Source organism: Vitis riparia, chromosome 15 (assembly GCF_004353265.1).
Source record: "Vitis riparia cultivar Riparia Gloire de Montpellier isolate 1030 chromosome 15, EGFV_Vit.rip_1.0, whole genome shotgun sequence".
Taxonomy (NCBI): domain Eukaryota; kingdom Viridiplantae; phylum Streptophyta; class Magnoliopsida; order Vitales; family Vitaceae; genus Vitis; species Vitis riparia.
In genome coordinates this window covers 19922455-19946748 of record NC_048445.1, presented here as the reverse complement: position 1 = coordinate 19946748, position 24294 = coordinate 19922455, and the positions used below count along the sequence as shown (strand labels likewise).

At 30.5% G+C, this 24294-nt stretch overlaps 2 protein-coding genes across 3 annotated transcripts; one reads left to right on the top strand and one right to left on the bottom strand.

Annotated features, from left to right (window-relative positions):
* The first annotated feature begins 14833 nt into the window (after nucleotides 1-14833).
* Nucleotides 14834-18456, top strand: LOC117931633 (protein NUCLEAR FUSION DEFECTIVE 4-like). Its single transcript, XM_034852626.1, has 3 exons — nucleotides 14834-15267; nucleotides 16778-17730; nucleotides 17971-18456. The coding sequence occupies exons 1-3, from the start codon at nucleotides 14959-14961 to the stop codon at nucleotides 18449-18451; spliced, it is 1743 nt and encodes a 580-aa protein (XP_034708517.1). The 5' UTR covers nucleotides 14834-14958; the 3' UTR covers nucleotides 18452-18456.
* A 1613-nt stretch (nucleotides 18457-20069) lies between these two features.
* Nucleotides 20070-24018, bottom strand: LOC117931818 (B3 domain-containing protein Os04g0386900-like). 2 transcript variants are annotated; one of them, XM_034852886.1, is made up of 3 exons: nucleotides 23771-24018; nucleotides 21076-21249; nucleotides 20070-20541 (listed from the first exon to the last, which is right to left on the bottom strand). In XM_034852886.1, the coding sequence occupies exons 1-3, from the start codon at nucleotides 23861-23863 to the stop codon at nucleotides 20233-20235; spliced, it is 576 nt and encodes a 191-aa protein (XP_034708777.1). In that variant the 5' UTR covers nucleotides 23864-24018; the 3' UTR covers nucleotides 20070-20232. The 2 variants fall into 2 exon arrangements, with proteins under 2 accessions (XP_034708777.1, XP_034708778.1); XM_034852887.1 differs by lacking the exon at nucleotides 23771-24018 and adding an exon at nucleotides 23486-23738.
* Between the last annotated feature and the right edge of the window lie 276 nt (nucleotides 24019-24294).

Below are 24294 nucleotides of genomic sequence, written 5' to 3'. Positions count from 1 at the left end.
AGTCAAAATGTGACTAAACAAATGATAGAGAATTAGATTTCCAAAATTGGGTTTTAATGACCCTTTGAATCAAATAGCCCTTAAAAAGACTATCAATTTTTTTTTCTTTTTTTATATCCAACACTAATTAATTCTCCTTAAAAACATTTTTAATAAAAGCACTCTCTCTCATATCTATATATCTATATATAAACTAAAATTTATTGTAGCTAGAATAACAAATAAATGAAATATTTTACACTTTGAATTAAAGTGAGCTATAGAATTGAAAATACCTTGTTTTACATATTTTTCAATTACAATAGATTTAATAATGAATGAAATGGCCAACATATCCATATATCAAAACTGATAAATTGACTTTTTTTTATTTAAATTAAAATGTGTTAATTATTAACAAATTCAAATGCCAAAATTATTTTTTTCAATGAAATTAATTTTGCATCAAGAATTGGTTTAATTAATAGGCACCTACAAATTAGAATTTTTCATGTTGGAAGATTAAAGATATAATGTATATGAAAAAATACAAGGTATCATGACCAAAGTCATGAACCAACTAAATTGTATAAAAAGTATAATAACCAAAGTCATGTACCTATATATATATATAAGTTTTATAAATAATGGATACTACATGGAATTGGAACAAGTGAATTTATATAATTTAGTATGAAGTATATATTAATTTATGATTCTTGATACGAGGTTGCTTGAAATTAAATAAAGGGGCTCTTGGTTCCTCTATCCACTCGTCCTAAGTTTGTGAGGTTTTCCATTATTTGTACAAATATTAAGTAAGAGAGTAAAAAGAGGAAAGATGTAAAGTGTCAATACCAATACAAGATGATGAGGGATTATCAAGGTGATGTAACATTGTAAACAATGTATGTAAGATGATCTTTATCATAATGATAAAAGGTGAGTGTGATCCTGTATTTTCACATGCGTTCTCACTTGATGGTGAGACTCGCTTTTTTGTTTGTGAAAAACCAATTTTGTAAATAATGAAGTCACCACTTATTTTCGTTTTATTATTATTTTTTTAAAGGAAAAACAAAATAAGAAAGAAAAACACAAAAAAAAATGACTCATTTTTCTTTAGAAAGGTCTGTCTTTGAAAACTCGAGTCTAAGTCTGAGGATCAGGTTACTTATCGGGAAGGTATAGTGAACAACTGTAGCACCCCTCTAAGCCCTAAAAGCTAGGTCTCTACTAACTAAGTTGAAATAATTGTGAGGATTAATTGGTTAATTCATAGATACTATAAACTAAATATGCACATCAGTACAATTAAAAAATAAAATAAAATAAGCAAATGGTCAAAATAGGGGATTCTAAAAAATAAATCTAAAACAAATATCTCAAAGTTAAGTTTCATCATGCAAATTTTCAAATAATATCTTCTATATGTCTAATTTATCATCCAAGTGATCAAATTAATTAACTAGCTCTCATTTAGTACCAGATTTCATAATAATATCAGTAGGTTCTGAACAAGGCATTTTGCTAAAATATTCAACAATTGATTTTTTTAATTAACTTAGAGATGCCTTAAAATCATACAAAAATTCGTACAAATTAGCCTAACATGTCTATTTTGAATGAAAAATAATCACAAGGAAATATTATATTCGTAACATATTTAAAAATACGTAAACATTTTACGACTCCAGGAAAGCACAAGTGCAGTAGGTTCAAAAAGAAATAATTATATTTCTCATTTCAGAAATCGTTTCTTAATAATTTGTGTCAAAAATTAAACTTAGGAAGTCTGGATTAAGAGAAAAATATTCAATGAGTTTAAAGAAATCTTTTAATAATTTAGTTTTGTAAAATGATACTAAGTGTCAAAAACAAAGTGAAAGTTGAATCTTCTGAAATATTGATTTATATCTTCTAATTAAGAAATTATTTTTGACTAAAATAAAATCTTAAAATTAATTTAAAAGAGTTTAGAATATCATGGAATAATTAAAAAAAATTAAAGAGCATTTAAATGATCATATTATAATTTACAAGTTGAAATATACAGTAAGTTGTTAATAGTGTCAATAGAAAACCTTATCATTATTATTTTTGAAAAATTTTATAAGTAGGGATTTATTAAATCCCATTTTAATTTACATGAATTCATTCATAAAAAATCCATTAGTTGGAATTATGAATTTTAATTGACGTGTATTTAAAACCAAAATTCATTTTTAAAACTTTTCAAAATGAGCAGCATTATTATTTTCTTTTAAGAAATTGAAATTTCATGCTTAAAAGAGACTAAGATAGGTTTTAAATATAAAAACAATCCATTATAGAAGAGATCAAGATTTATTTTTTTATGAATGAGGTATAAAATCAATTTTCAAAAAAGAAAAAAAACGATTCATATATATTTTTAAATTTGGATTACCAAAAAATTATGAGAGTACACGTGTGAATTATTTTAGAAGATTAAGATAAATCAAATTTCTATGAATCAAAATCAAGAGAGTTTATTCAAAGCCAATTATCATGTGATTATCCAATGACTTACTTAGATGAAAAGAAATTTTGGAGAAAAAATTAACTTAATCTCAATAATAATTCATCAAGCACTTCACATTTAATCACTTAATGTCATGAATATCAAATTCTAACAACACTCATATGGCCCAATTTGTCCACACCCAACCTAAACTAACAAGCATTCAAAAATTATAAAATAAGAAGAGATTTAAATAAAAAAGACAATGTAAAGTATAAGTTAATGATTAAATTTTTTTTTTTACTTACATCAAATTAAAGTCCAAACCAAACATAAAATATCAATTTCACCGTTATATGAACAAAACACTAACCTTCATATCATTAACTCAAATTTCATATAGGTACTAACAGTAAGATCATTGTAATTTTTTGTTTGATATAAACATGTCCACTAACCTCATTAGTACCTTTTCATGGCTGGTTTGTATAATACTCAAATCTACTATTTATTTTTCCATTTTTCTTTTATCTATTTAATACATGCATATCATTAAAATTCCATTCCCCTATTTTTCTATTGTATTCAACATGTCACACTTCATTACTTTTAGCATGCATTTTCATTGAAGAAATTCAATCTCCCTATTCTATTTTCTATTGAATTCCAATATTTATACATAAAAAAAAAAAAAAAAAACTCATGATATCTCATTTTCTATTGGATTTCCAACACCTATTTCCATAAAATAAAATAAAATAAATCAATCTCTACACCTCATTTTCTACCACATTCTAACATGCATTTCCAATATAAAAAAATTCAATCAATATATTCCATTTCTATTAAATTTCAAAATGCCTTTTCAAATTCAAACTTATATATATATATATATATATATATATGTAGAAATCTTCAGAAATAATAACTTATGATTTCTCAGTAATGATCAGAGGTAGAAAAAAATACAGAAATCATAAAAAATTCATTTGAAAATTTTCAACACAACTAAAACCAATATAAATCTGCAACAGGTGAATGAAATGCAATTATACATTTTAAATTGATTTGATCCAAACAAACGAGAATAACAAAAATAAAGGATCATATGAGATTTCTAAGGCAACAAATCACAAATTAAACAAACAGAATATAATCAAAATTTCACCAATGATCACATCCAAACCTATATATATATATATATATATATATATATATATATATATATATATATATATATATATATATATATATATATATAGAAATATCTAGAAATAACAATTTTAAGATTTCTCATAAACCATCAGAGGTAGAAAGTACAAAAATCATAAAAAATTCATTCAAAAATTCTTTACACAATCAAAACCAGTACCAATCCGCAACAAATGAACACAATACCATTATATGCTCTTAAGTGATTTGATCAAAATGAACAAGGACAATGAAAAATAGAGGATCATATTAGAACCTGAGAAAAAAAAATAGCAATTCGCAAAATCAGATGATTAGAAGTTCAATGGCAATACTCTTCCATTGGAACTCTCAATATTCATGTCTCCTTCTCAACTTTCTCTCAACCAAGATCAGACTAAAGAAAACTCGTAGCCCTTCGATTACATCTTTTTTTTTTCTCTCAACTCCCTAGAGATCTCAAAAATGGCTTCTCCAAAAAGTGCTAACCCTTTCATAGAAGACCGTCCCCTGATTATATATCTTCTCTTCGAAGGCTCTCGAACCTTTCCCTCATGTGATCTGAAATGGCAAATGATATTTATGTAAAAAAAAAAGAGTTATTTTTCAAATAAAAACATGAAAAGGATTAGATTCCAAAATTTGTGGAACCAATTAATTCTTTCTTTTACTTGATTTTCTAACATTCAAAACTCAAATAAAACAAAAGTAATACTTTATAGAATCACATACCTTGAGAGATTATTTTTCTCGTATAACTAAAACCCCTAATACTTTAGGCCTATTACTCACAAGAAAAACGAACATCAAGGTAGGGACCTTTACCATTTATAGAAGACCATATCATTCTCTTCCATTAAGAAAGTGGGTGGTTAGTGTCAAAATGAGATACAACAACATCCTCTCAATTGGCCCAAATATTAAATGAATTCACATTTCGATGTTGAACTATTATTGTCATATAATTAATATTGAAACTATTCAAACCAATTGATAGTGAGTCTTTATTTATTCTAATTGGAATCTTCAATACATGAAATCATGGTGGTTATGCTATTCTAAGCAAACATTTCTTTACTGTATTACAAGTATGATACTTTCTAATCGAGTACTTTATACCTTTATGATTGAACTTTCTATCAACCATTCAGAGTGTAGCTTAATTAATCCCAATGGATTTTAAAAAAATGAAAATTTATGTGTAGATAATGATATTATTTCATTTATTGAAATAATTGAATCATTGCTTATAAAGACAAGGAAAAGAAGACAAAGTCAAATGGAATTTGTTTCAATAATTCCCATGTTCGCTACATGATCTTTAATTACTTTAACCAACAATCCTTTGACCATAGGATCTACTATCATAGGTTTTGTTCTTATATGCTTAATAATCAATTCATGCTTCTTAATATAATCTTTGACAACCAAATAAAGTTTGTTGATATGCTTGCTTCGACTGTAAATTTTATTATTTTGAGAAAAGAAAATTGTCACTAATTATCACAATAAACCCTCAATGACCTCACTACATAATTGATAACTTTTGGGCTTATGATAATATTTCTTAACCATAATACCTATGATGTAGATTTATAGCATCCAATGAATTTCCCTTCCATAGTAGATGAAGCAATTATTGTTTGCATACTACTTCTCCAAGACACAACATCTCTAGCAAACAAGAATATGTATGCTAAAGTTGTTGGCATAAAACTTTTAAAAGCAAAGCATAATGTAACAAATTTAGACTGAGCTTCCACTTTTCTATCCATTATATGCATTGATATTGATTTGAGCATTCAAACTCATATCACTTGTATTGCACATGACTTGGGTGCAATTGAAGTTGCACAGAAAATACAAATCACGAGTTCCTTGTAAGATGATAAGTAGTTCACTATTGGTTCTTAGATTTTGGGCAATCCAATAGAGATTGTAGTGCACTACCTCCTAATTTGAGGGATGACTTGTCTTGGTCATTGGGATGGGTTTCCCACAGTGAGTGCATTGTGTGTCTGGTTACAAATGGGATAGGATCTATGGTGAATCTATTAAAATAGAACCCTTAAAAGTATGACATGATGTAATAAATTTGGAATTCATTATTCACTGAATGATATCCTAATATCATTTTTATCTATCCTTATTCCATACATTATATTTTATGAGCATTCTGACCTAACATCTCTTACATTGTACATAACTTGGGTACATTAGAAGTTGCACAGAAAATTCAAGTCATGAGTTTATTGCAAGTAGATGACTTGTTCATAGTTGGTTTGTGGATTTAAGTAATCCATTTGAGGCTACAGTGCACCACCTCCTAATTGGAGAGATGGTTGGTTTTGGCCATCGAGATAGGGTTCCTATGGTGAATGCACTAGTGTGTATGGTTATACATTGGACAGGATCTATGGTGAGTCATGACATAAGGCTATCAGGTAGTCATAACTTCACTAAGCTACTATACTGTATAGTTTCTCAACCTTGAGAGAAAATATTGAGATTGTATAGAAGTTAGTAATAGCTTTGATCTACAGGTGAAATTGTAAGCTAATCATATATTCCCTATGGATTGAGTCATTGTTGATAGAAACCAATAACAATAGGTATTCTCAATAGAGACACCATCATATTTCATAGACTTTGAGACAGTGTGTCCCTTTAGGTGATCCTAAGGACGTGTGATCATGAAATCTATGGGTCCGTAGTAATTCCTTTAGTGGGATTTGACATATGCTTTTAATGAACTAAAGTATGTCATTTGATCACATAATAAGAGGATTTTTAACTCAAGGATTGTAGAGGTAGTCTTGAAAGGCTAATAGTTTTTATCTTGTTAAACTACGGATGACTGGTTGACAAGGAGACTATATATAGTGGATAACAAGTCATAGACCTAAGCACTTGGTGTCTCGTTATAATATATATATATATATATATATATATATATATAAGATATTAGAGTTTAGTTGATTGTTTATAGTGGAATGTTGAATCAATTTAGAATTGGATTCTGAGGAAGCCAATACTCCTTTGAGTCCCGATGGTCCCCGCTTTGAGCTTATATTCTTTGATGATGTAGTTTATGAAGGTTGGATGGGTTTTTAGTTCACTTTTGTGCATAAGGGTGTTTTGGTAACTACACAAGGTTGAATAGGGATAAGTGAGTAGTATATTTGGATTAGACTAATTGATTAATTAGGCTTTGTGCAGTTAATTAATCAATTATCAACCTTTTTGGGCTAGATTAAATGACCTAAGTGCATGGTGGGCTCAAGTAACTTAAGCCTAGTAGGAAGCCTATAAATACTCCTTTAGGGGTTAGGGTTTTTAAGTCTTGTCATTCTCTTCCTATAGTCTAGAGAGAGAACTCTACCCTTCCCTTGAGATCTTTACCATTTCAGTGTCTAAACACAAGGAAGAGTCATTAAGCAGAAGATCATGGTGTTCATGAGATCCATTACAACTTTGGAGTAATCTACATTGATTATAATTAATTCAAGAACATTCGAATCAAAGGTATGTGACCTTATTCTCTATATCTATGTTTTTTGTGGTATCAATATTGGTTTTTGAATACCTATTTTTCTACTATGATATATTTAGAGAACCTAGTATAGATTTTCATACATTCTATGATATCTAGGGCATGGGAATGGAGTGATTCGAGTTCCCTAACAATTGGTGTCAGAATCCTAGGTTAGATTCTTGCATGTTTGATTTATTAAAGGGTATGCTAATTTTGTTTTTCAAGGTATGTTTATTTATCCCATGACCCAAAGGGATGAATGGATGTCAATACGATGGTTATAATTGTGATCGATTTATTATGTTTGGATTTGTTAATGATTATTGGTTTAATGTTTTGTTTCTGGTTTGGGTTGTAAGCTTCATGGTTAGGAGCATAGGAATTTTTCATTGGTTGTAAAAATCCAGTTTTCTAGATTGATTGTAAACTCCATTTTGAGGAATATAGGATATTTTTGTTGTAAAAGTTCCATTTTTTTTTTATCAATCTTGCAACCTAAAGAGAGCATGGAAGCATTTCATTACATCATAGTAGATCCATGGTGAAGATTCCATAATCGAAAAAAGGTGTGTTTTTCAATGGAGTACCTACACATTAATCCTTACTTTGACTTGATTTCGAGGCAGCCTCCTATGAGAATTTTTAGGTAAGCCACATATGGTTTTGAATCTTAGAAAGTCACGAATCCAACAATTTAAATGGTTCATAAATTGGAGTTGAAACAAGAGAGATATGACCATTTGAAGGAGAAGGTGCTCAACGTATTTGATTTTATATATCAATTTTCTTGAATACATGTTTCTTTATGTTTAGAAAAATTTGAGTTACATAAAATAATATATATTAGTAAATATTAAATGTGTCACATATAATATGCTTAACAATGTTATAATTTTTTTTAATACAAGAACAATTTTGAGATTGCATTTTTTTCAAATATTATTTTAATTATATTATATTATTTTTTCATTTTTTTCAACGTATCATTTGCTAATGACTTGATGTTTCTTTTTTAATTTTTTTAATTATGCATCGTATATGCTCTCATTGCTTCTACACAATGTATTAAGTTAGGTCTCAACAATGACAAGTGATTTTTTTTGGTTTTTATTATCTCTCTATAATTAACAAGATATCTTGAATCCTTAAAGGGTAAAGTTTTTATGACATGCTTTATAAATTGTCATTTTGATGAAATTCTTGGCTCATTAAGTGTACAATATTGGTAATAACTTATGGTAATACTATAGTATGTAATGAATACTTGACCAATAACTCTAGAAGTGTCAACATTATATCACCAATGACATACAATTCCATGTGAGTAACACTTAGCATTCTATTAGATTCAAAAGAATCTAACATAACCATTTTGATCACTTAAGATAAGTAATGATTCATCAACTCATTGTAAAGTAGAACACATATATATTACAAGACCATAAGCTAATGGTCAATCTCTATATATCTCTAAGGAATAATATAACATATGCAAATTGTTACTTTGATGTTTCTTTATTACAATTATTTATTTATTTATTTATTTTGTGTGTTGTATATGTTCTCATTACTCCTACAAAATGAATTAAGTTGGGTCATCAACAATTATTAGTGTCATTTTTATTTTTATTTTTATTTTTATTATCACTTTATAATTAATAAGATATCTTCAAACCCTTAAAGGATAAGGTTTTTATGACCGGCTAGGGTACCGGTCAATTGATTATGCCTTCCTGATCAAGAGTCGGTTGAGAGATGCAAAAATCTTCTCTCTTCCAATAGCCTTTCATTCCCGGTCGAGGTTCGATCGATGTCTAGTTGAGGTCTGATCGAGGTCTAACAGTCACATGTCATGCATTTATTGCCCAACGGCTAGTCAACCAGTCGACCTTCAGCTAGACCGATCGAGGCTATTTTTTGTTATTTTGGCGCCCAAGGCTAGAAACCTATAAATTGATAGCTCCATTTTATTTATGAGTATAAGAACACCTGCATTTATTTGTTTACGTAGCTCTTCTTGACTCAAAAGCTCTTATTCTTCCCTTAGTGCATTAAAATCCTCACTTACAAATTCTTTAGTGCACCCTTGTTATTCATCCTAGCATTTGAGTTGAATTTGAACCCTCATTAAGCTAGGTTGAGATATTTAAATTTGTTATTTGAGTGTTAGAAGTTTCAAGTGAGTAGAGACTTGAAGGGATTGTATAGGGTCCATTGGAGCCGAAATCCAAGTGTAAAAGAGTTGAAAGCTTGGTTGAAGCTTCAAGTATAGTGGAACCCTCACTCGGTTAGGAGATTGAGGAGAGTGGACGTAGGCAAAGGGTGTCAAACCACTATAAATCTGAGTTTGCTTTCTTTAACCCTATCTATTTATATTTTTGCTTCTTTTACTTGAATTTATTATATTTAAAGATCAAAATTTTAAAACCCAATTCACACTCCCCCCGGGTGTTTTTCCTAATTAAGTTTAGCCTTTATTTTCTCATATTTGTTTTAACAATCTTGAATATTAATGCTTCATATCTCAATGATCATATATATATATGCATGCATCTTGTTTGTTATCTTGTGAATTACTAATTACTCTTTGTGCTATATTTATTTGGTTATATTATTTTGTAACATCCTTAATATACTTCTTAAAGCTCTTAAACTTGAATATCTTTTAAAAATCAAGGAGCACATACTAAGGGGGGGGGGGGGGGGGGGGGGGGGGGGCGAGCAACCTTGGTTTTATTATCATAAAAGAAAAAAAGGGAGATTGTGAAGCTAAGATTTGGTTAATCTTAGTTTTGATAACAAAAAAATAAGGTTTTGAATTAATGGTTTATCTTAAGGATATTTAGGCAAAAAGATTTTCAAAGTGGAAATCATATGGATAAATCAATCCAAAGGAAAATTAAGAAGTAAAAGACCTTAAAAAGAAGATCAATCAAGACCATTTATTTAGGATCTCTTTGTAAACTTTTTGGTACATTAGGATCATGCATTTCGTTTTTACTTAAGCACTTAAAATCATCCAAGTGTCTAAATTGATGTTATTCTTTTATAAATTGGATGAAAAATCTTTCTAAATGAAAACAACCTTTGTTAAATATTATTCATAGTTAAAAAGGTTTTCAAAATTACAAGAAGTTCATCTAGTTGGATTCCCCTAAGAATTTTACTTTAAAAATGCAAAAATTGGAAAAACTATAGAGTTCATTTATCCATCTTTTAATGATTTTATAAAAATTGAGATTGATTGTTTCAAGAATAAAAACTCATATTTTAACATGTATTTCATCATTAAAAAGAGTTTTTTAATATTAACTTTTCATATTAAAACAATTTGAATCATAAAAGGTCATTTGTGTATCAATTTTTCATATTTTATGCATGTTTGACCATTGTTTGACCAAAGCAACTTAACTAGTTACTATTCGCTCAACCAGTTATTGTTCAACTAACTTAATCAGTAATTGTTCACTCAATCAGTTGAGAGTTGATCAAATCGGTGATGGATTGGTTAAACACCTATGATTTAATAGTCACTTTTTGTATTTGTTGCCGCCTAATGGCTAGTAGTTGGTTTGACCGGTCGATTGACCCCAAACAATGTCTAATGGCAAGTTTGGGCTTCCAACTTCTATCTATCAGCTCTAAACTTATTATTTTGCATGAGAAGGAATTATATATTATTCTTCAATATTATTTAAGCCTCAGAGGAGTGTATTTTAGAGTGTTCTTGCTTTCAAACTTACATTTCATTTCTTTGTATTTCATTTGAACAAATATTATAAACTTTGTCTTCATTTCTATATCTTGAGAGGATTCTTTGGAACCATAATCTAAAGGGAATAGTTTGAAGACTTGGCTTTTGAAGTCTTGATGTAAAGGGTTCCTTGAAACCACAATCTAAGTATAAAATTTGAATGGTTGGGAGCCTTAATTAAGGAACTTCTAGCTCATTCGGATAAAAGCTTAGAAGAGAGTATATGTAGGTTGGATTGTATAAAACTATTATAAAAACTAGTGTTTGCATTTCTCTTTTATTTACTCTATTTATTGTAATTATTTTATATTGATTTTTACCATATTATTGCTTATATTATCACTTATATTTATAATTTTTAAATTTATAAAAAGTAATAATTACCTTATATTGGTATACCTAGAATCCTAACATGTGGTACTTTGAATTTTTAATATAAAATATTTTTTATTATTTAATAAAAGATCACAAATGTAATTTTTAATAATAAGTCTTCCTATGTTTAATAAAATGCATTTTAATTTTTTTTTTTTTTGTATTCAAGAACTAGAAAGATACTACGTTGTTTCAATTTAATTAGGTATTATTGACGGCTAGACTTGAATTAAAAAACAAAAACCTTAATTTTCTAACTAATTCAAACAATATTATTATTATTATTATTATTATTATTATTATTATTATTATTTACATTTCTATCATATTGGAAGAGCTAATTTCACCTCCTTCCTATTAGTTTGAAATTTCATCCAATATTTTTTTTGTACATTTGAGTCAAAGTAAGAAGATAAAGGAAGTAATTAAAGAAATTTCAAAATCTATACGAGCTACTTGTCACTTTTTTATTTCCAAAAAAATATCCTAATCAATACTACTAATCAATTTAAATAAGAATTTAATCTTTTCATTTAGTTAGAGTTTTAATTACTTAATGAAGTCATTCCTGAAATTATCATCATAAACCTAAAAGGGAATTCAAAATTTAATATTTTCAATACTAATAATCAATTTAAATGGAAATTTAATATTTTCATTTAGTTAGAGTTGTAATTACTTGATGTAATGTAAGTCATTCATGAAATTATCACCACAAACCAAAATAGTAATTCAAAATTTAATATTTTCAATACTAATAATCAATTTAAATTAAAATTTAATCTTTTCATTTAGTTAAAGTTTTAATTACTTGACAAAGCTAAAATTATCATCACAAACCTAAAGGAAATTCAAAATTTAATCTTTTTCATACTAATAATCAACTTAAATGAGAATTTAATTTTTTTTATTTAGTTAGGGTTTTAATTACTTGACATAATGGAAGTCATTCCTAAAATTGTCATCATAAACCTAAAAGATAATTGAAGATTTAGTCTTTTCATTTGCCTCCAATTCTATTCCATCAACTATTTCAATAGGGATTTCATTTAAGGTTTTAACTATTTGAGTTAACAAAATTTTGTATGTTCATAACTTCATTTTGATTTTATATTCAAATTCAAGATCAAATTGAATTCTGTATGTTCATAACTTCATTTTGGTTTTATATTCAAATTCAATATCAGATTATATTTGTATTATATATGATATGAACCTTGTCTATTCCCACCTGTCAACTACTCTAGATTATACTTTTGGATCTTTCAACTAATTAATTTAATCTTTGGAATATCTATGAAGTATTAACATTCTTTTTTAATGTGAGTAGCTAAGAGATAGTTATAAACAAAAAAAATAATAATAATAAAGAAGAAGAGGATACATAATCGATTTCTTTTCTTTTATATATTTTTTATTTATCAAAAAGGTGGAGGAGTATATATCCCTACACCTAGACTGATAGGTATATATCAAACCTATTTCTCAATTCAATAGAAGCCCAAAGGGGTGAATAGGATCCCAAATAACAAGAGATATGTAAAATGTAAATCCGGTTATGCCCATTCCTAATCCTAAATGGAATGTAATGTAATGACATAGGGATTCATATGTAAACATAGCATTTATTTAAATAGGCTCGAATGATCTTCAAATACAACCTATAAGGGTTTGCCCATTTTTTTGTGCATAAACCTTTGTGATGGTTTTGTGTAGTTTCACTAGTTCTCCCGCTTCCATGACAAATTCCCCCATTTGTGCCTTTTAAAAAGCGGCAACGGGTTGATGGTTCATTACCTTAATAACGATTAGAATGATGAATACAATAGATTTTGAACAAGACAAACAAAAAGGGGGTTAGAGACCTCTCAAAAAATGAAATGCCTAAGGGTTGTCCTTTGAGTTATTTGAGAGTCATCCAACTTGAGTTATGAGTATGTCTGATTTTATATTTTTCGGGAAAAAATTCAAAATTTAAAAATATGAATTTAAATTCAAAAAAGAAAAAGAAAAAAAAAAAGAACTTGTGTTGGATTGAGGTCTTTAACCCAAACTTTAGGGAATATGATTGAAATTAATCTCATATTGGAAAAAAACAATGATTGTAATAGTTATGAAAAATCAAAATAATATGTAACTTTAATTTAACTCTCGAAGAGTTTGTTTAATTTTGAAGATTTATTGTGTTAATTTGATTCTAAAAAAATTCAAATTCTTGAGAATTAAACAAAACCAAAAACCAGAAGTATCAAAATCATCATTATTATTATTTTTCTTTTGCGTACTAGTTACTCATTTGTTAAAATAGCACATGGCTTTGTTTCAATAAAATACTAAAAAAAAAGAGAAAATATCAAGAAAAATAAAATTTTAATATTTAGTTTGCAAAAAAAAAATAAAATTAAAATTGATTAGAAAGGTATACATTTTAAATATTTACTTTTTTAGAGGAAAAATAACTATTAAGGAAAGGAAAAAAAAAGTAAATAATTACGAAAAATAATTTTTCTATATTTGGTTTACTTAAAAGGTATGAAAAAATTAAATATAATTAAAATTACTTAAAATTTTATGTATTTTCAAATTAATTAATCTTTATATGAAAGAGGAAAAAAAAACGTAAAATAAGTTTAAGAAAAAACATAAAATTAACTTACTAAATTTAAATGTATTATTTCCTTTTATTTTTCCAATTTATTTTCTTTCTCTAATATTTTTCTTCTTTGGTTTAAGGAAAATAAAGCAAAAAATAATAATAATAATAAATAAAGAAAATTATTTATCTTTTATTCAGTTGCCATAAAAAAATTATGAGAGAAAACTAAATATAACTAAATTTAAGTTACAAATTTATGTATTTTTTAATGATTTAATTTTTATATAAAATAAAAATATTTGAAATGATTTTAAATATGCAGTTAATAATAATTTATTAACTTTAAATATATTTTATTTCTTTTTATTTTTATTCCTAATATTTTCTCTCAAATTTTCTAAAACATAGGATTCATTTTCCAAGAATAAAATATAAGGTTAGGCCATATTTGGTTTTCAAAAACATTGAGAGAAAATACAAGAAAAGAAAATGGAGAAAAAAATTAGAAAAATAAAATAAAATAATATGAATAAATTATTTGTATATTCTATTTTAAATTCATTTTACTCATACATAAATTTTCAACTAATTTAATTATATTTAATTTTTTCTTATTTATTATTGTAAATAATTTATTTTAATATTTTTTTCTTTCCTTAATAATCAAATATAAAATAAATGTATTTTATTTTCTTCTATTTTCCTACATAATAGTAATATCTTCGCCAGACCCAATTTCTGAGTAGGATTTTTCGTCACACATACTCAAATCCAACTTCCAAGTTCTCAAGACATTATAAACAGATTTTCATGCCAAATATTATTCAAATTTGCCGAATAAAATATGAAAATAGACGGATGTTTAGAAGTTCTATTTTAAGTTGAATTTTGCTTCTGCCCCTTGAATTATATCTCTTATATTTTCTGCCGACCGTCACTACTGAGTCCTGACACAATAATTAATTTCTAGCGGTTTCGGTCTCTCTCTCTCTGGAGCCATCTCTCTCCCTCTCTGTGAGAGAGGCATTGAAGGGGAAGCGATAGGCATGGTGGGGGAGTCAAGGAGATGGATGATACTGGTGGCAACAACATGGATTCAGGCCTTCACAGGAACAAACTTAGACTTCTCATCATACTCTTCACATCTGAAATCAGTGCTGGGGATTTCACAGCTTCAACTCAACTATCTCTCTGTGGCATCCGATCTGGGCAAGGCTTTTGGGTGGTGTTGTGGGGTCTCTCTCTTGTATTTGCCTCTCTGCCTCCTCCTCTTCATGGCTGCTTTCATGGGTCTCCTTGGCTATGGCCTCCAATGGCTCCTCATCCAAAGACTCATCTCCTTGCCTTATGTTCTGGTCAGCAACCCTCTCTCTCTCTCTCTCTCTCTCTCTCTGAAATTGATGGAAAGTGTGGGAAAATGAGACGGAAAATGCATGGTTGTTTGGTTTAGCTTTGAGTTTTTAAATTTTTGGTTTTATTTTCTCTTCTTGTCTGATTGATTTAGTTTGTGAAGCATGTTAATTTGCTTTTCTTTTTTGTTTTCTGTCTTCCCTCAGTTTTCCTCCCTATTTTCTAGGAAATCCAGTGAATTCTCTCCCCCAAACAATCATTGACACTTTCTTCTCCATTTTAATTTTTTTTTTCAAATTTTCTGTCTTTTATTTTAAGAAAAAAATTATACAATTGAAAAAGAAAAGAAAATTATTTTTGGTGACAAATTTAGTGGCCATATGATTATTTTACAAAATTAAAAGTATTTGTAGTATTATAATCAACTTTGATTCTCATTCTTATTCTTGGAAGAAAGTTTGGTGGGTGAATAACTCAGAAAGGTAGATGAGCCAAGCACCAAACCCTAACAAAAACCCAACCACTATTTTCCCATTTTGGGGTGATTAGTTGGCATTTACATACTTCACTTTGAAGACAATCCATGAAATGGGTATGTCAAATCAATGAAAATAATGGCTGAATTTGGCCTTATTATAACCGCAATTCAGCCCAACCCACGGGAAATGCCCACATGCAAATGAAGCGTATCGGAAGGGCATGTTCAACCACAAGAAAGGCAAGTACCCACACAAGCTTTTATTGGATCAGACCCATGTGCCCAGTGGTCCCACTCCATCCTTCCACACAAATGCAGAATACTAAATGCTTATGCTTGTTTGATAAGTGTTATATAAAAATAAATTATTTTAGAAAAAAAATATTTAAGTTATTTTCTTTATTTTTTGAAAATCGTTTTAAAAATTAATCGGACATATATAAATAAAAACAAAACACTATATAAAATTTATTTTTTAAAAACATTTAAAAATATAAAAATTATTTAAAGTTTCTGATTAAACTTTTATTTTAAAAAAATATCAAATAACTGTTTTTAAAAACTAATTTTTGAGAACAATTTTTTAAAGCATTCTCAAACACACCATTAATTTTGCTTTCCATTTTTAAAAAGAGAGATTTGATTAAAAGACCTCAATTAATCTTGAAATTAGAAGAATGACCATCGCATTCATATCTTCACCTTTTCCATACCTAACTCTCCCTTGGTCTGTAGTTTTCTATTTTTTTTAAGATGCCTAGTTCTGTCTTTAGGTTTACACTTTCTCCCTTTTTCCTTTGAAGCTCAAACTCTTGAACATTATTGACAAAATTTGCAATAATAGAAAGGTGTGAGCTTGTGATTTTGGCTTTCTAGTTCTAAGTTATTGACAACATTTTCCTATGGGATCAAAATCCATACAATTTACTTATATTAAGTATTTTCTTTTGCTAATATTAGGTAAAGAAAGTAGAATCCGCAACCCCATTGCCACTTTCAATGTTCTAACAGAGCTTCTTCTAATTCTAAATGTGCAGGTTTTTCTTATCTGCCTGTTGGCTGGGTGTAGCATCTCCTGGTTCAACACTCTATGTTATGTCCTATGCATCCAACATTTTCCCAGCAATCGACCACTGGCATTATCCCTAACCACCGGTTTCAATGGTGTAAGTGCAGCATTATACACCCTCATCGCCAATGCCATAAACCCTCACAATGACAGCCTCTACCTCTCCCTAAATGCCCTAGTTCCTCTTGTCATATCTACCCTGGCCCTTGTGCCAATCCTCCGCCAACCCCCTCCTCAGAACTTCTCTAGTGATACCGTCCGAAGTGACTCTCTCATATTCCTCCTCCTCAATGGTATTGCAGTTTTTACAGGTCTCTATCTCCTCCTCCTGGATTCATTGTCTTATAATACTTATAATGTATCAGTGGCCCGTATCCTTCTTGGCGGGGCTATACTTCTCCTTGTCCTCCCCTTGTCTCTACCTGGGATCATCTATTCCCACGGTTGGGCATGTCAAACCTCCCATTCAAGTTCCAACATGGGGGAGGTAGAATTCCTTGAGCTTCAGAAGGAACTCATTGGAAGTAGGGCTACAAACATGAGTTTTAACTCTACAAGCACAGATGATTATCCTACAAGCATGGATGATGATCATTCTACAAGCACGGCTGATTACTCAAATGATATTGCATACAGTGCCCAAGAGAAGCAAGGGTGTTGTGAGGTTGTGACTCGGAAGGATCAGTTAATGAGGCTAGGTGAGGAGCACCCTGCTTGGGTGTTGGTCCGCAGGTGGGATTTCTGGCTATATTATATAGCATACCTCTGTGGGGGAACGATTGGGCTAGCTTACAGTAATAACCTAGGGCAGATTTCAGAATCACTAGGATACAGTTCAGAGACTAATACGATTGTCACACTCTACTCAGCATGCTCATTCTTTGGACGTTTGCTTTCAGCTGCACCAGACTTTCTGAAAAAGTAAGTATCAATAACTCCACAACAACTAAACTAAGTGCACTCTAGAGAAACTGTTTTGTAGGCATTTTGGAAGTACTCTTGAAACAATGCATTTTCTTTTGCTTTTAAGAGGAAAGAAAAGTAATTTCAAGATTGTAACCTAGGCCTGAACAAAAGAAAGGAAGCAGAGTAGTGAAGCGTTAGGAAGTTTCTTGGAGATAATCTTCAATGTACTGTCACTAATAGCTTTTGTTAATGCAGTAAGGTGTACTTTGCGAGGACAGGGTGGCTTGCGGTAGCCCTTTTGCCGACACCTCTTGCCTTCTTTTGGCTTGCTCTGTCTGGCAGCAAGATAGCATTGCATGCAGGCACGGGCTTGATTGGGCTTAGCTCTGGGTTCGTATTTGCAGCAGCTGTGTCTATCACATCAGAACTATTTGGGCCTAACAGTACCGGGGTCAACCACAACATCCTCATCACAAACATCCCACTTGGCTCGCTCCTTTATGGCCTGATGGCAGCTCTAGTGTATGATTCTAATATAGAAAGTTCAAAACAAAAGGTCTTGATTGGGGAAGCAATGGTGTGCATGGGAAGGCAATGCTACCAGCAGACTTTTTTTTGGTGGGCATGCATTTCCTTGTTGGGTTTAGCTTGTAGTTTCTCACTTTTTCTTCGAACTAGACCTGCTTATGACCATTTTGAAAGAAATCGGAAACAGAGGGAATCAGAATTCTTTTAGATACCGACTCTCATGATATTCTAGCGGAACTAAATGTTGTAATAACCTTCCCAGAAATGCTTCCATTGCAACCAATTATTAGAAAAAGTTGATAATACAAGTAACGGTAAGGTGTTATGGCCAACAAAATGCTGAAAGGAAGCAACATATGACAAAACAAGTCCAACAAGTTACCTTCTTAATCTTGAAACAAGCAAAATGATCATATTAATCATGCTTACTTATAGATTATTCAGTTGCTTAATCAGGCCAACAGCCTCATTAATGAGACCTAGGACTAAGCTAAACCGATGGCATTCTCAAGTATTGCTCCATCCCTCAACATTCTATAAAGTTCAAGCACCAATATTCCTACATCCAATGTGTTCAATCACACTATATAGTTTCCCTTGCCCATCTGAAAAAATTAATTCTCAGATTCAAACTTCAAACAATTGATAATCCATAGCATGATGTCAATGATAGAAATGGTGCAAATCAATAGTCCGTCATCATTTGTGGAGAAGCCACTGGGTTTACAAGGAAATGTTCAAATAAAATGAGGGAAAAAGAGGTGTTTTCCTAAAATAGGACAGACTACACAACAGAAGGGCATGGACTCTTTTAGAATCAACAAAGCATCAAAAAACACCTGTAGAAACCCAAACAGACAGGTCAAGGCCTCGGTGTTTAGCTAAGAAGGCATAGGGCACAATAATTATTGCAGGTATCACTATCTGTATAATATCAAACAATTAAAATGACCTAAAGACAGTGATGGAACAAAAATGAAATACCTGACAATCTAGGGGGCATTTAATAAAAAAGGTTGGCCATGACCAACTCTCAACTTATAAGAAGCCTGTTACAATTTTTTCATCAATGAAACAGCCCACTTCAAGCTCAAGTACTTTACAATTATCTAGCTTTGATACTCAAGGAACCATGACAATTGCTATACTCCCCCGTTTTCTAGTTGTATTTCCAGGGACTGCTCATCTTCTTTTTTGATCTGAACAATTACCAGTGAGGCATCTCCTTCCACAGCCAACTTCTTATTCTCCAACAAAGCTCCCCTCAACCCCCTCCTAAGATAGTTATCAAAGTTCTCTAACAGCCTAGGTGCAATGTGCATGCTCACATGAGATAGTAAGAAGCAACTCCATGTAGAATCAAGAAGTAGTGTAATTTGATGCACTAACACAATCGTCCAGAATTTAACGTACTAACATGTCAGATATATCCTAAAAAATATTCAAATTTAAGACAGCACAAGAGGTATCAAATCAAATAGGACAGTATCACAACAAAATGATCCACTTTCTGATGTCAAAAGCTTCAAAAAAAAAAAAAAGGCAAAATCATCAAAACATTTTTACATAGAACAATAATTTCAGAATAAAATTACAAACTTCAGCTTTTCAACATTTTTACATAAAACAAAAAAAATTACGAACTTCAGCTTTTCTTCTAAAGAATGCCCAACAAAATAACCTTCAGCTTACAGTTCAATTCAACAAGAAATTCGAGGTCATCTATTTTCAAAAACCTCAAGGAGTTTTCTTATACTAAACACCTCCAGGTTTTCAGTATTAATCAGTGATATGCATAAATATACTATAATATGCTATTGTGTGAATGGATGAATATGAATGATGAGACATTTCTGATTAAGACAACCACATATGCAAACAACAGATGCACATCAGTATCTACTGGAGTTTCAAATATCTAACCTAGCTCCCGACTGGTAAATGTACAGGAAATAAAAAATTCCAGGAACAGTTCTTATAGGAGAAGGTCTACTCAATGACAATAGCAGTATCTGAAGTTTCACCATTTGCCCTGTCTAACAACATAGATGGGATATCACCTCTGAGAATTTGAACTCTGAACTTGATATTGCTAGTATTGCACTCCATGAGTTCAAATACACATGCATCTCCAGCTTTCAGGTTGTTGTCATTGACAAATGTTCTCCAGCCAATATCAAACCGTTTGTGGGTACGGTGATCTCCATTAAAAGTCATCTCCCATCTCTTGTCCTGATGGACAAGAACTGCAGGAATCACAGCAGAAGGAACTGATGGATGCATTTTGGTAGGAAGCACCTAATATCATCAAACAAAAAATCTATTACAAATCAGACTAAGCTTTATTTAACAGACTGCCATAACTTCATTACTGGGAGTGAACCCCCTCCTGATTGAAAGCAATGAAAATGCAGCATTTCCTTTTTCAAAAGAGAAAAGAAAAAGAAAAAAAAAAAAGTTACAAAAAATGTAGTAGTTCTTTATTTTTCTGTGGCATGGAAGTAAGCCCTTTCTATAAGAAGATGTGGTGTTTCCTGATTAATGGTTGTCCATCAAACTATTACTTCACTTTGCAGACAGTGTAACAACATTGATGAAATAAAAATAATCATAAATCTGGTTGAACACGTTTAACCATTAGTTAACCATACTTTTACCATGCACCCAATCAGACAGCCAGGATCATTTGGATGTGCATTTATAACAACATAACATTATGATTGGTAGATAGGATCCTGAGGTCCACCTGATTCTTTTTTCTCTTTTTGTAACTGTTTAAAGGTCCACCTACCTAAAAACTTAGGAGTCCCTATTGCTAAAGGAAACTCTTACCATTTGATTCAAATGTGATTTTACAAGAACCACATGAAAGTATGGTTTCCCCAAAAGGGGATGAATTTCATCTGCTTGAAACTTAGTTGCAGGCTCTTCTGAAGTTTGGCCCCCAGATTCTTCCATTTTGGAGTTTTCAGCTTTGGTGCTTCGATTTCTTGCCAAAGAGTCCATCTGCAATAATATCTTCAGCATTACTCTATTATGTTTAAGATGAAAATATGCTTAGGTTAATACTAAAAGGGACAAAAAAGTACAAGCTGAAAGATTTTCCTCTCGCATGGAGAAATCATCTGAGACAGTAATTTATGCTAAGTTAAAATGAACAGAAAATCAAGCATGTTATAGATCCCCATATGCAACACACTAGATACAAATACTTGAGCATAATACACTTTTTTTTTATAGGCAATAAGAGAATATAAGCAAAAGGCACAACAAAGTACACCACAATGTAGGAATTTATTGCTAAAACAGGTAAGCAAGGGGACAAAAGAAGAAAACACACTCGAGCATAGTACACATATATCTCAGCATGATTTCCGTATTAATTTGTAAAAATTTAGAACAAAAATGTATATAACCATATGAGAACTATGTAATATAAGGATTAAGATACTGTAAATAATAATAGAAGATGCTTAAATTGTTCATATATGGATAATTGATTGCAAAGGATGACATATTTAAATGACAAAAAAATCATAAAACCATACTAGGATTACATTGAAATAGACATGGATCACTATATAAAAAATTCAAATATCTGCACTTGCAGAAAGGAAACAGCAAATACTTGCTTTTATTTATTTCATACCATAAGTCCCACATAAAATTCGGATAATCAGTTGACTGTGACTGCTACATGGGGAAATCAATTCTATCAATGACAATGAGAGTATCAACATTCTCATAGTCAATACTACCTAGGGAAAGCTGTAGGATCACCAGGGGACAAAAAATTGAAAAGGGGAGGCAGAGCTACTCTGTTTCATGAATTTTGTGTAAAAGTAAATGCATTAAGTTTGTATAACTTGAATCAAAAGTTGCTATAACTCGTGTTACTAACAGCATCAAGGATTAGAATAATTCTAAACAAAGAAATGAGCTTCTCCTATTCCATGCCGACCACTCCCATGATGATCATTTGTCTAGGTCAATGCCCACAAACAAAAGTCATATGATGATGTCCTATTTTAACACAAGTAAGAAGACAACATAAAATAAAATAGAAGTGGAACTGTAAAGTTATGACCTTATTGGTATAACAGTAGTTTTTCAGTACATGTCATCTTAAGCCATGCCCAATTCAAGGGGAAACTTCCTAACTGTGGAATACATATCGGACGAAGGCCCCCATTGACAAAACAAGGGCAGCTTGTTGTCTTCTTCGTCCTCTCTTGCTATAACTAAATTGATCAAATTGAAGTCCTCTTCTATAAATTGCTCTTGTTCTAAACAAGTCCTGAGCTTTTTAAATTAAAAAAGATCTTTGTAATAAAACTATTTCGATTTGACCCATGATGTCCAAAATGTATCCTTAGAGTTTTGTGCAGAAAGGAGGCTTTTCCAGAATCTTTTGTGAACAATCAATGCACTTGGCCCTTTTCTCCTCAATGCCACTATGATGTTTATGTGTGTGTGTGTATTCATTCCAAACAAAAAACACTTCTAGAAACAGAAAACAGAAAATGCAACCAACTTTTATCATAAGTAAATAAGTAGTCAAAACATTTTCTTTTCTTAAAGCATCAGTCACTTTTATTAGACCATGGATAAGTAATGAAATGCAACAATGCCTTGTTAAAAGGCGCATTCCTTCAAAACTATCCCTTACAAAAGTGCATTACATCAAATTAAATATTCTATCAATATTCTTGAGATTCTTCACTTCAAGTTAATGAAACTCTTGCCCAACTACTCGATGTAGGCTAGAAGAATCCTTTTTTCTTCACTCAAATCTATCAGGAATATAATGAAATATGGTTAATTTTGAATGTCTTTCAAAGCTAGGAGCATAAAAATGGCAATCATAATCTGAATTTGGAAAATTCTTTTCACAAGCAATGCCACTGGTGCCTATTTTAGACCCCAAAAAAAGAGTTTCATAAAAAAGTCTCAAGAACACCCAACTCAGAAATTACTATAGATTCAGCATGCTTTTGAAACAATAACAAACATAGCATACTACCCAGTGAACCACATGACCAAAAAATGGAACTGAAATATACCATACAACATCAATATAATTTCAAGGATAAGTGGCTAATAACAACAATAACAGCGTCAACATCAACAGATATTTGAAAATCTTCCCATTGTAACAGGATTCAATGTATTAGCTCAAAAGACATGCATGCCTAATACTTGCATTAAGTTCATAAACCCTGTGAAGCAAAGTTTCTAAACCCTTTCAAAATTGCATTATCTTGTCCGCAAAATTATCTTGGCTGCGATTTCTTCCAAAATGAATCCCAACAAACCAAGAAACGGAGAACCATCAGACACCCAACAAAGATACCAAACCTTTGGCCCTTTTTCCACCATATCAAGAAAGGGGAACCAGTAAAGAGTGAAATTTCTGTTTGGATCACGAGAAAACTAGGGAAAAGGATCAAAGAAAAAGCCAAAAAATAAATTAAATATAAAAGAAGTGCGAGAAAAGATCAAGAGAGGAAGAGATGTGAACAACTACATGTGGGGTTTCTGGGAGTGTTCTTGAATTGCTCTGCCTGTCTTCCAGATTTCTTTGCTGCAGCTGTTCTCTTCCTCTCTTTCTCTCTTTCATCTTCTCAGGGCATGGAGTGTTGAGCTCGCCTCATTTCCTTCTTGTCTTCAAATAAAAACTTCACCACTTTCAAAACACTTCCTATATTTTAAAAACAAAATCTATGGAAAAAATACGCTTGTTGAGCCGGTTGGGATTGATTTTAGGTTTCTCAGAATGACTCATAATAAACTTTTGGCTCCTTTATGAATTGTTTTGGTAATATAAATACCGATCAAAAAATGTCACGTGTACACGTTAGGATCATACGGCTTTTAAGGTATCAACCGGATACTTAATATTTTCCTATTATTTTATAACTAATATATTTGGTAAACCAAATAAAATATTATTAATCTATATTAACACACAAGTATGAAAAAGATATGAAGGAGCTAATTACTTAATAAATTAAATTGAATTTAATTTAAATTATGTATAAGTGGTTGACT